Source organism: Amblyomma mixtum, chromosome 4 (assembly GCF_055824585.1).
Source record: "Amblyomma mixtum isolate Tamu chromosome 4, ASM5582458v1, whole genome shotgun sequence".
Taxonomy (NCBI): domain Eukaryota; kingdom Metazoa; phylum Arthropoda; class Arachnida; order Ixodida; family Ixodidae; genus Amblyomma; species Amblyomma mixtum.
The window spans coordinates 77311684-77327491 of NC_143015.1; the positions used below are offsets into that span (position 1 = coordinate 77311684).

The 15808-nt window shown below is 47.5% G+C and overlaps 1 protein-coding gene across 2 annotated transcripts in view; it reads left to right on the plus strand.

Annotated features, from left to right (window-relative positions):
- The window catches only part of LOC149347126 (sodium-coupled monocarboxylate transporter 1-like), a 60616-nt gene that overhangs the window by 3999 nt on the left and 40809 nt on the right, over positions 1-15808 (plus strand). The window contains exons 1-2 of one of the 2 annotated variants that reach the window (XM_089586891.1): positions 2952-8371; positions 11436-11693. In XM_089586891.1, coding sequence (XP_089443017.1) covers positions 8258-8371; positions 11436-11693 — 372 coding nt within the window. In that variant the 5' untranslated portion in view covers positions 2952-8257. Of the gene's footprint in view, positions 1-2951; positions 8372-11435; positions 11694-15808 lie in introns of those variants that run through there. The other variant, XM_089586892.1, reaches the window with a different exon arrangement.

Below are 15808 nucleotides of genomic sequence, written 5' to 3' on the forward strand. Positions count from 1 at the left end.
CTGATATACGCTAACGTCGCCCCAAGACCTGTCGCCACTCCGCTGAATTATGACGACGCCGTTCCAAGACCTGTCGCCGGTCCACTGACTTACGCCGAAGTCGTCGCACGAACTCGGCCGCCTACGTACCCTACATTGTCAGTGGCCGTACAAGCGCCACCACCTTATCTCCGACCCTCTCCAAGAGCCCGAGGTCCCTGGCGCACAACGGATAACCGGCCTATTTGCTACACTATCTCGTTGGAAGTGCCTGGGTTGGCCAATATTTGTGGAGTTCCACAACTTTCCTATTGACGACTGAATGCTAAAAACTATATTAAAAAAGTTTATTTATGTTGACTAATTATTCAAATAAGACGAGCGAAAAAAATGGCACTCTAACTTTAGATAAACCCTAACAACATCCACGCGATTTCAGTGCTGAAGAACGCTTACGTGTTTTCAAAATCTTGGTACAAGTTAACTGGGACACCCCGTATATAGTATATATCAAGCTGTGGAAGCCATATTGAAAAGCACCTACCGCGGTGGCTCAGTGGTTAAGGCGCTCGTCTACTGAGCCGGAATACCTGGGTTCGAGCTCGACCTCGGCGGCCGCGTTTCGATGGAGGCGAAACGCAAAAGGGGCCCGTGTGCTGTGCGATGTCAGTGCACGTTAAAGATCACCAGGTAGTCGAAATTAGTCCGGGGACCTCCACTACGGCACCTCTTTTTCTCTTTCACTACCTCCTTTATCCCTTCCCTTACTGTGCGGTTCAAATGTCCACAGAGATATGTGAGGCAGCACCTGCGCCATTTTTCTTTTCTAAAAAAAAGGTAGCAGACAGCAAGTCGTCAGGCGTCTTGCTAGTTCAGCCACGGTTGAGCACGGCAGCCAGCGTGGATTATGTTGAGAATAAGTGCACGACACAAATCCTTTCCGTTCCTTTTTCCCTACCCGGCGCGGTGGCTCAGTGGTAAGGCACTGATCTACCGAGCCGGAGTACCCGGGTTCGAACCCCACCGCGGCGGCCGCGTTTCGATGGAGGCGAAACGCAAGTGGCGCTCGTGTGCTGTGCGATGTCAGTGCACGTTAAAGATCCCCAGGTGGTCGAAACTATTCCGGAGACCTCCACTACGGCATCTCCGCATGACACTGCCACCACCCCACAGTACCTTGTCGCACTCATCCAGCGCCACATGGCGACAATTACACACAGGCTGCTTTATTTCCACCCACCGTCTCTCATGCTTTCACCCCACCTTTCCTCCTGATTGTGACACCTGTGGCGTGCCCAGATCCACACTTTTCCACTACCTTTGGGAATGTCCTTCCACAAAGGCAGTACACCCCATCCCCAATCTCAGTCATTCTTCCTGGGAGGCTGCTTTACGGACCGCTCAGCCCGCCGGCCAGAAATGGCTGGTGGATCGGGCTTTACGTGAAGCACAAGCCCGTGGACTCCTGGACCAGTAGGGGACCACCCTGGAAGATTTTTTTTTGTAATAAAGTTGGTTCCATCCTCCTCTCTCTTTCTTCTTTCACTCCTACCTTCCTCCCTTCCCTTACGGCGCGGTTCAGGTGACTGCCGATATATGTGAGGCAGATACTGCGCCATTTCCCTTCCTCAAAAACCAATTGACAAATTGATCCTTTTTCCCCCTCGAGCTGAATGTAAAGCGCCGCGCAGTGCGAGTCAGCTACCTATCTGCTATTTAGCATCGGTAGACATAGGGCCGCCATCTGCCACTGCACAGCCATGCGTGTACATTTTCTTCTTTATGCACACCTCCTGCCTTTAGGTGCCGAATTAATTTATTTAAGTCTACTGGGTGAATGAAGCAGCTGTTGATCACCTTTTTGCTGCGGCATCAGGTGGGCAACTAAATATGAGCGAATTATTCTTTAGTTATATTGCCTTTATCGGCAAGAGCAACAGTGTTGTTGGGCGTTTGGCTGCGGTAGCTTCAACGAAGTGACATCCTGCCGCAGCTCACATTCGCAACGACACTGAGATCCCCTTCCAGCATTTCGACTGAAAGGGATGTTTGAAAATGACTGTTTCCGAGACGACGAAGCTCGCAATACGGGAGCTGGTTGCTTGCGGCAAGTGGAAAGTTTGCGAGAGCCAATTTCAGTGAAAATTTGGCAACCGTCTTTTTATCTACCCGGGAATAGATACTTGGTTACGTGGTGTTGAACCCTTAAAACTGAAGTAAATAATTCGCCTTGCAGAGAAACTTTCCATACACTTAAGACTGAGGATGCGGAATTGAGGAGAAATGTTTGCGGGACGTGAGTTCTAGGGAAAACTTTTGTTAAGGCGAAAGCATTACTTGGCTATGGGGGGGGGGGGGGGGGGGGGGTCGTGTTATCAAAACGTGTCGGCAGCAGTTGTGGCGTTCTCAGAAGAGGTAGGATGAAATGAATGGCGGTAATGAATAGTGGATGATGTGAGAATGACGCGCAAAAAATTTGATGTCAATAGCATGAGTAGTTAATTAATTCGAGCCAAGTATCGAAAAACCATCGAAGTAGCTCGGACGTCGATATAGTAAGAAAACGGGAAAACAACCATGGATGGCAAATTAGTGGGAAAATAGGCAAAGGGATGGTAATAAAGTTTGAAATTGATTGACATGTGTTTGATGAGTGATAAGTAAATCGAACAAAAACAATGTTTGACCGAAAGTAATTAATTATTTGTGAGCGAAAACCATTTGACGGTTGAATAGGCGGGATAGGGATATAGTGGGTGAAGTCAAAAGTTGGGCAAGTTGGATAACGTTCATGATATAAAATTAGCGCAAGAGGAACACGAGAGATGGAAAGGAAACGACTCGGAATAAATGTCCCCTGTAGAAACTCTAACTTCGGCGGATGTAATTTTGCCTACGGGCAACCATGGACATTCCGAATCCATATCAGGCAATCGCAATGCAATAAACATCAGTCTTCTGTTCACTTCCAACGGTGGTGCGTGCCGTTATTTTCGCTCCACTGAGTTTCTATATTTTGGTGCCGAAAACCCGGGATGAGTCGATCCAGTTTATCAGCAATGGACTTGTGAACCGCAAAGAAACGCGACCCACCAGCATCAACAACGAGGCAGCCACCGCAGACGTGCGAAACAGCGCACGCCCAGCAACTGCGCAGCGAGGCCCAGCGGCGCTTCTCCGCCACGAAACCTGAGACGCAGTTATGAAGCGGCTCAGCCCGAAGAGGGCAGCGCTGAGAACGCAGGTGACGACGCTGCTCGCTGCCATAGACTCGTCGCTCGAAAGCGAGGCAGACGAGAAGAGCTTCACTGTTTTGTTGGCAAGGTTGAACGCCTTGCAGAAAAAACTAACGGAAGTGGATGCAGCCATAGAGAAGGTCGTACCAGACAGCGACGCGGACGACGACTACATGCGCACCGTCAATTTAAACGACCAGATCGTCACATACATGGCGAAGCTGGACCAGGAAGTGAAGGAGGCACAACAAAAGAGATCGGTGGCCGAAAGATCGACATGCCCCCAAAGGGAAGAAGGAATAGGCGTTGCATCAAAAGTGAAACTACCGAAATTGGAGTTACAACGATATGGTGGTGCCACAACAGAATGGCAGCCGTTCTGGCAACAGTTTCGGCACGCCGTTCACGACAAGGCTGCGCTCAACAACTCCGAGAAGTTTCTCTACCTGCGATCAACGCTTACAGGCAAGGCATTGTCAGCTGTGGCAGGCATTCAGGCGACAGGAGAAAACTACGACGCCGCAATCGACCTCCTAAAAGAACGCTTCGGTCGGCCTGATGTCCTGATTCAAGAACATCTGACGCAGCTGCTCGACTTACCACCGGTACGAAATGCAAACGAGGTGAGCACTTTACGACGATCACCTACAGCGTAATATGGCCGCACTAATGACTCTAGGCGTGCAGAGTAGCAGTTACGAAGCTATGTTGTGCTCTGCACTGCTTAAGATGCTACCAGTTGCCTTCGTCGTGGAGTATCACAAGTGCCGCTCTTCAGATAAAGCGAATGACAATCTGAAGATAGAGAAATTGCTAGAGTTCCTGAAGTTGGAAGTCGAGAGTAGAGAGAAAGCACTTCAAGTTGGCCAATGGGAAAACAGTGACGCCAGTCACAAAGCCAGAATAGAGAAGGAAAGGGCCAGAACTCCCAAATGGTCAGCCACTCTCAGGGGCTCAGCAGCATCTCTCTTAACTAGCCAACCCAAACAGACTGAGGCCTGTGCATTTTGTGCTTCGAAGGGTCACGTTACACGCGAGTGCCAGGCATCACTGTCTTTGGAAGAAAAGAGAAACAAGTTGCGTAAAGCAGGTCGGTGTTATCGGTGCGCAATCAGAGGACATACTTCTAAGCTAAGGAGTGTCGCAACAAAAGAGTGAAATGTGAAAATTGTGGAAGAAGACACATCACTCCGATGTGCGACCCAACCTGGAAGAGATCAGATAACACTGCGACTGAGTTGCACTCTGCGACGCACAATAAGGCACAAATGACGTCCGCCGTGCTGCTCCAGACAGCTCAGGTCTGGGCGGAGGGTAGCCAACGAAGAGTCCCCAGCCGTGTGCTTTTTGATGGCGGAAGTCAAAGAACCTTTGTAACAGAGGAACTTTCACGCCAGCTACATCTAGAGGTACTGGGTGAGGAAGATATTACCATCTATCCTTTCGGTGGAACAGGCAATATTATCAAAGAAAAGCGCAGACGAGTGCGAATTTGGTTAAGGAGCCAGTACGACCGAAGGGATCATTGTTTGGAAGCCTTGGAGATACCTGAAATCTGTACTGACGAGCTTCTGATCCTTGACGATGTGGTACAAGAAGTCAGAAATAAAGTGACTGAGCTTGCTGATGTTACCTTGCCACCTGCACAATTAACAAGTAATGGCATTGGTATTCTGATCGGTGCTGACTATTATTGTACTCTAGTGACCGGCGAAGTACTGAAGATGCAGGGTGGTCTGGTGGCTATTAGGACACACTTCGGGTGGACACTTCAGGGAGCCATTCCCCACAGCAACGGCAGTGCAACACGGCGACTGAGTTGCACTCTGCGACGCACAATAAGGCACAAATGACGTCCGCCGTGCTGCTCCAGACAGCTCAGGTCTGGGCACCAGTGCACTGGCCACCGAGCTCAGGTCATTCTGGGAGCTGGAAAGCATGGGTATTTCCGAACCCCCTCCACATAAGCAAGAACATGAAGAAGTTCATAAGGCTTTTGAATCCTCCATTAAACATATCGATGGGAGGTACGAAGTAGCTCTTCCATGGAAGCCAGTGAATTTTCATCTTGCCGACAACGAAGCAGTCGCGAGGAAACGCTTGGCTAGTCTCACGAAGAAACTATTGAAAGATGAGACAATGCTGAATAAGTACGATGAGGCCATACGTCAGTACCTCGAACACGGATTCGCTGAGAAGCTTCCAAAGAACGAAGTCAGCCAGACGGAGAATAGAGTGTATTATATGCCTCACCGGGCGGTGCTACGACCTGATAGCCTGTCAACTAAGGTCAGAGTCGTGTTCGATGCGTCATCGAGTGATGCGGGTTGCGTGGCACTCAACGAAGCACTAGATTCGGGACCGAACTTAAACCCGGACCTTTTGAAAATGGTGCTGAATTTCAGAACGCACCGCATCGGACTCAGTGCAGATATCGAAAAGGCATTTCTGCAAATCTCACTGAGAAAAGACGATCGTGACGCTGTACGCTTCTTCTGGTATGAGTAGCTACCCACAAAGAAAAGCCCGAACCCCCCGCTAGAAGTCTGGAGAATGGCAAGGGGCCCGTTCGGAGTAACCAGCAGTCCATTCCTACTTGCCGCGACAATATGCCACCATCTACATACGATTAACGACTGTTCTGGCACAGCAACCACGCTTGAAGAGAGCTTCTACGTCGACGACCTCATCATAGGCACAGACACAGAAGAAGAAGCTGAAGAATTCTATCGACAGGCAGTGCACATAATGAAAGAGGAGTGTGTCGAGTTATTTTCTCGGACAACGCAAAAACATTCCAACGTGCGTCACGGGATCTAAGAAAGATGTGGAAAACCATTCGTAGAGAAGAGCTGCAAAGATATTTTGCGGACCATCGGATCCAATGGAACTTCATCGCCGAAAGAGCTCCTTGGTGGGGCGGCTTTTGGGAGAGATTGGTACGATCTGTGAAGTCTTCACTAAAAAAAGTGTTGGGGAACAGCTACAGCAATTTTGAGGAGCTTGCAACAGTCCTCACAGAAATTGAGGCAGTCATCAACTCCAGACCCCTCACATACGTGTACGCAGAAGCAACTGAACCGGAACCTCTCACTCCGTCGCATTTTCTGGTGGGAAAGCGTCTGACCTCCCTACCCACCATTTCTAGTTCCGCATCTGAGCCGCCTCGGTCAGGCAACCTTGACAGCAGTTGGAGATATCGTCAAAGGATGGCTGACCACTTCTGGCGTAGGTGGCAGAAGGAGTACTTGAACAGTCTGCGCACTGCACATTTCAACATACCGACAGCATCGAACGCCATCAAGAAAGGAACCTTGGTACTAGTATACGAGCATCTTCTACCACGGCAACTCTGGAAGATGGGAGAAGTCATCGAGGTGTTAGTCGGACGTGACGGACGGACCCGGGCCTGCATGGTGCGCCTACCGAGTGGAACTGTGGTTCGAAGACCAGTGCAACTGTTGTACCCCCTGGAATCCCTCTACGAATGAGCTAAGGCTCATTGGGGGGGAGTATGTAGAAACTCTAACTTCGGCGGATGTAATTTTGCCTACGGGCAACCATGGACATTCCGAATCCATATCAGGCAATCGCAATGCAATAAACATCAGTCTTCTGTTCACTTCCAACGGTGGTGCGTGCCGTTATTTTCGCTCCACTGAGTTTCTATATCCCCCATTGCTTGCAGTCGACGGATATGACTAACTTCCGACAGTTGGATGTTACGATGTTACTGAACCTTTCGGATATGGCAGCTGCGTGCTGCGGCGTACCAACTGTTACGATGTTACTGAACCTTTCGGATATGGCAGCTGCGTGCTGCGGCGTAATGCATGCTTCGATCGCTTATTTTTTTTTCAGTAACGAGTGGAACACTTGCTATAAAGCTTCGAATGGAGTTAATATATGGTAGAGTTTCTAGCGAGTACGTGCAGCAGGTGGCTTGTTTTCTGGGCTCTGCAATGCAAACTAGGCGGATGCGTCGCGCGTTGAAAAGGTTGCGAGCGCAGGTTGAGTACATGGTTACCTTGTGACGTGCCCCTAATGCGGGCACGGAAACTCCATTCGTGACGCTGTCAGGGTGATCTTATTCGCCGGCAATGTTATTTTTGTTCATCCCTGATAAACGCTGACGCCGGTGTCACCGCTGCGCCGACGCTGAGCACGGTTTTTTTCCGGCGGTCTCTGTCTAGACGTGCATTTTCTAGCACACGTCATCGTCGGCACAAGATCAGCTCCATCGTCCTGTCGAGACATCTTCGTCGTTGGCACATCTCCCGAAGCGGATATTGAGCACACAGCCTGTGGAGAAGAAAACCGTGAACTCTGTCGTGAGCGACTGAGACTGGCGTTGCCCGACATTGGTCTGAGTGGCAGTGGCTATGCCTATGCACGCCGCGACGGTAGAGTTAACGCAAGTCGGAAATTCTGGTTGGAACGCTCGGACTCAGTGATTTGAGTTGAAGATTACAGCGAAAAACTTTTAACATAGAAAGGACAATTGGACGATGAAGTGTTGTGGGAGAGAGTTGGAGCCCAGTAGTTATAGCTCCGAATACAACGCAAGTGAGACTTGTAGAAAATGGTGTTAGTGTGCGACACTTTTTCTTAGCAAACTCATTTTCGAAGTGTGAAGAGTGGGTGCAGTAGATTTACCTCGCTCTTCGCCTATCGTTCGTTGTGACCACCGCGTCATTCTGTGAAGAAAGGCATACGCATTCACAAGCAATGAAGTTGTGAACAGCCAAGAGTCAGCCAAGCAGGGAGGCAGAAAGAAATACTCTTGTGACGTTAAAAAGGACTACAATCTCTACAGCAAGCAAGTAATTCGACAAGGGCACATCGTGTAAGAGGTCTTAATCAGCGTTCTGTGACTGCTTAAAAAGCTCCTTCTATTTTCAATCTTCAATTTTGAGTGAAGGTCAAACTCTAAGCGGACTGCCAAAGAAGCGGATATGTTCTAAAATATACCAGCAGGCAGTGTCAGAGAGTCCCTCCCAACAGCTGCGTCAGATACAAAAAAAAAACAAAACAGGAGAAACATGTCTTCACTGCCAAAGAGCCTATACACCGCTGACTACGTCGCGTTTGGCGTGCTCACCACACTTGGATACCTGGTCGGCCTCTATTTCTCCGTGGCTCGTCGGCGGCGGCAGGTAAGTTCATTGATGACCGCATGTGTGTCCAGGACCCCAGCGATATGTTGATCGCGTGTCAGTAATCCAAGCAGGTAAAAAACCTACGGGGCCGAATCATATTTACGTTTGCCGAAAGTTGATTAACAAGGTTGGCTCAACTTTTAAGACATACTGATTGAAGGCTGGTCAAACAAAAGGGCACCAATACAGGGCCAACATGGTCGTCTTTAACACAGTGAAATAGTTTGAGTCAACACGCAAGGAGGCAACAAGGTCAGCACGACTGATATGACCTTGTTTTCGACACCACCGCTCATTGACAACCATCCTACTTCAGAAGCTGGGTCCAGAAAAAGGTATTTTAGTAATTATTTATTTATTTATTACCTCAAAGGCCCCGGTTGTGGGGCATTACATCTTCACACTGCGACCCGATGAGCAAAGCAACTGCACTGCAAGGCTATTAGCGCAGGAAAAGAACATTTTACACAACAGTTTTCAGTAGAGTTCTATGCACTGCGTAATGAAAGGAAAGCTGGGTAAGCTGCTATCTTATCTGGCCTTTTCAACACATTAGGACCCGAATACAGCTAAATACGTAATGCTCATGGAAGATAATATGGCGCAAAATTGTAGATGCGTTATGACCTTTGAGATGATCATGTACAGCCTTTGTCAAAAGTTTAGAGCCCAGGGGGTTCGCTTCTGAGAACTATTGTGGCGCTTCTGTGGGACTCATGGAAGTCCCTCGCATTGGAGGGAGCAGGACCAAAAATCTTCTTGCCTTCAGGAGATTTGGGACGCTGAGGACGCATTACGAGCAAAGCAGTGTGGCCCAGAAGCAAACCCCCTTGGCTCTAAATTTCTGACAAAGGCTGTAAGTAGGAAGTGTGCTTTTAACACCATTTTCCTATGCTTAAATTAACACTGTATTAACATAGTTTTCATCATGCTTAAACTAAACATAACTCTAGGTTCCCATCTTCCTGGTGCCTTACACAGGGGTTCGTTTAATTTTATCGATTTAAGAAGCTTTCACTGCCACGTTATCATTTCCTACTGCATAAGGTATCTGAAAGCCCGTACAAGTGAATAAGAACACAAGCACACTACGATTGCTAGCATCGAATAGAATACTAAAAATTCAATCTTTGTTCATTTAAATAACTGCCATTTAGCACCGTATTAAAAGAGCGGAAGGAAACAATTTTAATGTTGCTGTTGCGAGGTTTCTATGAAGATAAACAATGCCAGGGGTACACACAAAACATTTAAGCGTGCCCGTGAGAAATATTTAACACACCCTTTAAGGTCCTCTCTGGTGAAATGATATGCTGTCATTATGAAGCAAGGTTGCTCTCATTGTAATAAAATGCAACTGAATCAGCATGAGAATGAACGGTTGAGTTGGAGTGAGGGAGCTTCATATTATTTATATATGGATACTTGCAGCCTTTACAATTTATTACAGGAGGGGAAAAATGACAATGAATGCACATTCATCACAAGTAAATTTCAGCAACTATATTAATCGGACACAATAGACAAAGAATTGCACTGGACAAAAATCTAAAAAATCTATTAGACATAAGCTTACCGGTCTTGAGCATTATTCAGCGAAAGATGATTGGTACTAGTGGTCTGGACCTGCTTACCAATTGTGATGTTTCTCAGGCGACTGCCCTGCTGGGCGTCTCACAGGCTCCTTTTGGCGACTACTCGCTCATGGGCATACTCCCCATTCTTCCGCTTGCAGTCTTCGATTAGATCGCGTTCTCAGCACACTTAGGGACTCCGGTGACCGCTTACACCAATCAAATATTCTAGTTTTCAGTGCTATCTTATTCGCAGGTGAATACCGGTAAGATGAAGGTACCGTATACTTCTCTGTTGAGGGATTTTGGTAAAAGCCGCAACATATGGGACCCCTCTTCACTAGCAGAGCATCTGTTTGCCCAGCGTAGGGCGCCGTAATGAAAATTTCCCAGCGATTTAAAGCAGTAATTCGTCGGTAATATTACGGCGGGTGTCACGTCCAGAAAGAGTCCGAGCACGTGCACCTCGCATAAACGATGAATGGCTCTCTCGTCAACCTGTTCATGGTAAAATTTTGCTCGTTTTGCATGGAAACGTAGTCTAATAAATACTTCAGCTCGTCCGGTCCTCACAAGTGCTGTATGTAGCTCGTAATTGTTGCTTTATGTACCCTCCAACCAACAGTTGGACTTGAAAGCGAAGAGCAAAGAATGAGGAAATCGCTCTGTCAGCGCACCATCAGAGTTGCTTGCAGTGACCGTAAGCTAATTTCCAGGAGATGTTTGACAATGGACTTGGCCAGTTACACGGCAGGGCAATAGTCACAGGTGGCAGAAGTGAATATGTAAGAGCCATAGACTGATCCAGCAAAGTTAAATACATATGGCTCTTGAATTATATTGCCGTTATTGATGATAATTGATAATTGATGATAATTGTGATGATAATTGTTAGAGAACCCGACATTTAGCGCACAGATGACACCGAAATGGACAAAAAAAAGACCATTAATACAAAGTGTCTTAAAATGTCTTCCCCAAACCTGCGCTTCACCTCTAGAGGAGCTTCACGTATGGTGGAACTCGAAAATGGCCTTCTATACGTGTATATCGCTGCCGTTCATACCTCTGTAGAGGGTCGTCCGCTCTTAAGATCGACACGCGAACGCGAGGTCGCGCTCTTCGGAGCTTCAGTTGGGACGAAGTGCCCATGAAATGAAGGGAAGCGGTAGACGACGGGAAGCAGTACCTCCAGGTCCCTCTTCGCCTGCGCCACTTTGCTTCGATGCGTGGCCGGATCGGACACGCACTGGCGCTCTGTAGAGTGCGGCATCGTGCTTGCGTGTCCACCCTAAGAGTGGACGACCTTGTACTTCTATGATGTGCTCTTGTCGCAGCACACTATCAATGTGCCGGTGGAGGAGAGGTAAGAACACTGCTCAAGAGCTGGGCTGGCGTTCGAAGGAATGTTGTGTGTTTTTTTTTTTGCTTTCCTTAGGTGGCCTCAGAAAATACCGAGCTAAGATACATCCCCCTTTTCTGCTTAGGTCTCAGATGACAGCGGTGGCAACAGTGCCGTGGTAGAAGCATTCCTGGGTGGCCGCAGTCTTCCTGAGGTCGCGCTCACCATCTCTGTCTTGGGTTCCGTGGTGAATGCGGTGTCTGTGGTGGGCTTCCTCGGCCACTACTACGCCTACGGGTTCCACGTGCTGTGGCAGCTAGTCTCGATACCTTTGGCGGTGTTGGCCACGTCGGCGGTCTTGGTTCCCCTGCTGTACGATCTCCGCGCGGCGTCAGTCTTTCAGGTAACTTCCTGAGGGTCAGAGTGGAAATCGAGGCATATACAATGACACTATAAGACCTGTAACAGAAAGCGCTGAGTATAAAAAAAACAAGACGATACAGGACTGGACGAAGCGCATCGTCTTGTTTTTTTTTATGCTCAGCACATTTCTGCTACAGATCTAAAGATGAAACACCATGATGAAATAACAGCGCAAGGAACGGGACGAAAACACGAAGGAAGAAGACACAGACACGGGCGCTGACTAACAACTGAAATTTTATTTCGAAGCAGGACACATAAATAAAGTACAAAGAGGGGTGTGTGTTCAAGGCGATCCTGCACAATCACCGAAACAGTGTAGTCACGTCCAAGGGTAAAAACGATAAAAGGTGAAAAAGCCGAAAGAAAGACAAAAAGCGATAAAACCACGGTGTAAGAGGCCGGGACGGAAGTAAAAGCGATGAAAACGATGAAAACGGATATGCACATAGCCAAAAGGCAAAAAAAAAAACAGCGTTAAACTAACGGTGAAAAACGGGACTAAAATCGCGGCACAAGGTGATTAACAAAAAAGACAGAGAGGGGCATTTAAGAACAGGATTAAACATTTACCCTGCCCCTAAGAAAGTCCAATTCTTTTTGCGACAGGCACAGGGAGGGTGCACTCACACATTGTTTTTTTGCGTTGTGGATTTCGAATGCTTCTACGATTTCCCTGGATATCCTATCCCGTCCTCTGGCAAGAACTGTGCAGCGATTGAAATCTGGGTAACAGGTTTCGTCCGGATCATTACGTTTGCACTTTTTGCAGTGCTTGGCAAGGTGCCCAGAAATTGCAATATTGTCTACATTATTCCTGTGCTCTTGAAGCCTAATGTTGAGGCACCTGCCTGTTTGGCCAATGTATCTCTTCCCACAGGATACGGGCAGAGAGTAGACGACGCCGGTTTTGCAGGGGACGAGTTGTTCCGAATGAGTCTGCCCACACCCACGGGCGATCAGAGGTTTGTTCACCTTCGGGCATAGGGCGGAAAGCTTGTTTGGCGCTGAAAAGACAACGTCAACCCCTGAACGTTGCGCGACCTTTTTGAGGCGGTGGCTGACCTCATGAATGTAGGGCATTACGACCACTCTTCTATTCTCCCTGTTGGACGCCTCCTGCGCGTCATGTCGTCCTTGTTTCTTGGCGACGGACCCGGCCACGGACACCAGAACGTTCAGGGGATATCCGGCGGTTGACAGGCGCTCGACCTGGTTGCTGAAACTATCCTGGAAATGATGTTCACAGGACTTCTGAAGCGCGTTTTGAAAGCAAAGTCTTACTATCCCTCTCTTAACGAGTTTTGTATGGGCAGACATAAAAGGCAGAATAGGTTTTTTACCCCTGGGCTGATAGGACCAGCAGGTATGCTGGTTAGAGAAATGCAGTCGTAAGTCCAGAAATCTGATTGAGCATTCATGCGGTGTTTCATGCGTCAAAGCCAGAGGAATACATTGGCCAAACATAGAAAGAATTTCGGATACCATAGGGTTAAATGCTTCGTGGCTGCAATTCAAAAGGACGAGATAGTCATCCACGTAACGAAAAATTTTTGCTACGCACGTATCAGCGATCCTGTCATTCAACATCCTATCGTATCTAGCAAGGAAGAGTTCGCTTAGGATAGGTGCTACGCAAGAGCCTATGCAGACACCTTGTTTTTGTATATATCTCTTCCTGTGGGAAGAGATACATTGGCCAAACAGGCAGGTGCCTCAACATTAGGCTTCAAGAGCACAGGAATAATGTAGACAATATTGCAATTTCTGGGCACCTTGCCAAGCACTGCAAAAAGTGCAAACGTAATGATCCGGACGAAACCTGTTACCCAGATTTCAATCGCTGCACAGTTCTTGCCAGAGGACGGGATAGGATATCCAGGGAAATCGTAGAAGCATTCGAAATCCACAACGCAAAAAAGCAATGTGTGAGTGCACCCTCCCTGTGCCTGTCGCAAAAAGAATTGGACTTTCTTAGGGGCAGGGTAAATGTTTAATCCTGTTCTGAAATGCCCCTCTCTGTCTTTTTTGTTAATCACCTTGTGCCGCGATTTTAGTCCCGTTTTTCACCGTTAGTTTAACGCTGTTTTTTTGCCTTTTGGCTATGTGCATATCCGTTTTCATCGTTTTCATCGCTTTTACTTCCGTCCCGGCCTCTTACACCGTGGTTTTATCGCTTTTTGTCTTTCTTTCGGCTTTTTCACCTTTTTATCGTTTTTACCCTTGGACGTGACTACACTGTTTCGGTGATTGTGCAGGATCGCCTTGGACACACCCCCCTCTTTGTACTTTATATATGTGTCCTGCTTCGAAATAAAATTTCAGTTGTTAGTCAGCGCCCGTGTCTGTGTCTTCTTCCTTCGTGTTTTCGTCCCGTTCCTTGCGCTGTTATTTCATCATGGATTACCAACTAGCCCGGCATCTTGCACTTCTGAACTTTTGCACTTATGAAATACCAACTAGCCCCACTTTATTTATTCGTCTATTTATTTGTACAGCCGCCCACAGACTTAACACGAATGACGGAAAGCGTGGCCTGGACTGCCGTCAGCGCCACGAAGCGATAGTCGTTGGTGCGAGACAATGCTCTCGGTATGTTTGCGGTGGCGGACGATAGCTGGTGCGCAGCTCGCTTTTACTGCTTTTCCGCTTGTGCCTGATCGCCGCGTGGACAGCGTGCTCGTCACGGGGGCGTTTCAGAGCTTTTTGCTCGCCGATTCGGCCTCCACGGCCCCGGCAACGCTCTTTGCAGTTTTCTTATCGCAGCAGCCAGGAACTGCCCGCTAAGCTGCCGCGGTTCGCACCTTCTATCGTCAGACACCGCAAACATTCCGACAGCATTATCTCGCATCCGATGACGATCACTTCGTGGCGCTGACGGCAGTCCATGCCACGCATTCCGTCGTTCGTGTTAAGTCTGTGGCGGCTGTACATACTATCGGTCCAACCTGGACCAAGATAGGAGTGGACACAACATCAAACTTGTGGCATACGCAGACGAGCAGGAACAAGATGCAGTCAATACAGTAGAATCGGTAGAATCGCATTGTTAGCTTTGCACTAAAGGACTCTATGAGGGCCAGGAGAGAAAGGCATAATGACTTTTTTGAGTGTCTTTGTACTGGTTGAGCAAGATTGAAGTGATAACATGAACATATCATTACGTATAAATTATTTTTTTATTTTATGTTAGCATTTCTGGCCTGTCAATTTTATTATTTGTCTCGTGGATTGTGTGTGTTGTAGCACTGTTTTCTTGATCATTATGCCGCTAGTTCAAGTGTTTTTCTTCAATTATGTGCAAAGCAGCAGCCGAAGCCATAATCAGGAACCAACATCTCCTTTTGTGTGCATCTCAAGAACCAAAAAAAATATCGGAGTGCATTAAGTATTCACCGAAAATTTCCGCTGTTGCCTGCTGCCTAAAGAGCGTGTTGCCTAGGCACTGCCTGAGCCACAAGGAACGTGTTGATCGGACAGTCAGCGATCTCGTGAAAGTCAATCAATCAATCAATCAATCAATCAATCAATCAATCAATCAATCAATCAATCAATCAATCAATCAATCTATTTCCACCAACAAGAGGTACATGGCGAAAAGAAATCGGGAGAAAAATATTCAAAATAGCACCTTAACAAGGCTCCAACCACCCGGGAAATAATGAGAGCATTGTTATGATTTAAAATTGCTTTGTAATTCTTAGGCACAGTGCGGAAAACAACCGAAAAAAACGGGATTCAAAAAAGAATCAACAAAAGCTGCCTCTAGCTTCAACTAAGGGTCTTTACAGAAATAACTTCATAATGCAACTTTTGTTCACTGCTATTATATTTCTGTGGTGCTTCACGAAGTCGCTAAGTTTACAGAGGAGCGTATATCAACACGAAGGCGATCATCACTTGTGCGTGTGAAAGACATATTCTCTAGTAGTTGATGCTGATGAGGGTAGATGTACTCTTCTTTTATTTTGCGGAGACTAGCGCGTGAGAGGATGGAATCTAACTTCCCCTGCATCGCTGAAGTGTAACTTTTTATAAGTTTGCTCTAGTATGTATTGACAGATTTTATTATTTTGTGTTTACTGAAGAAGACTT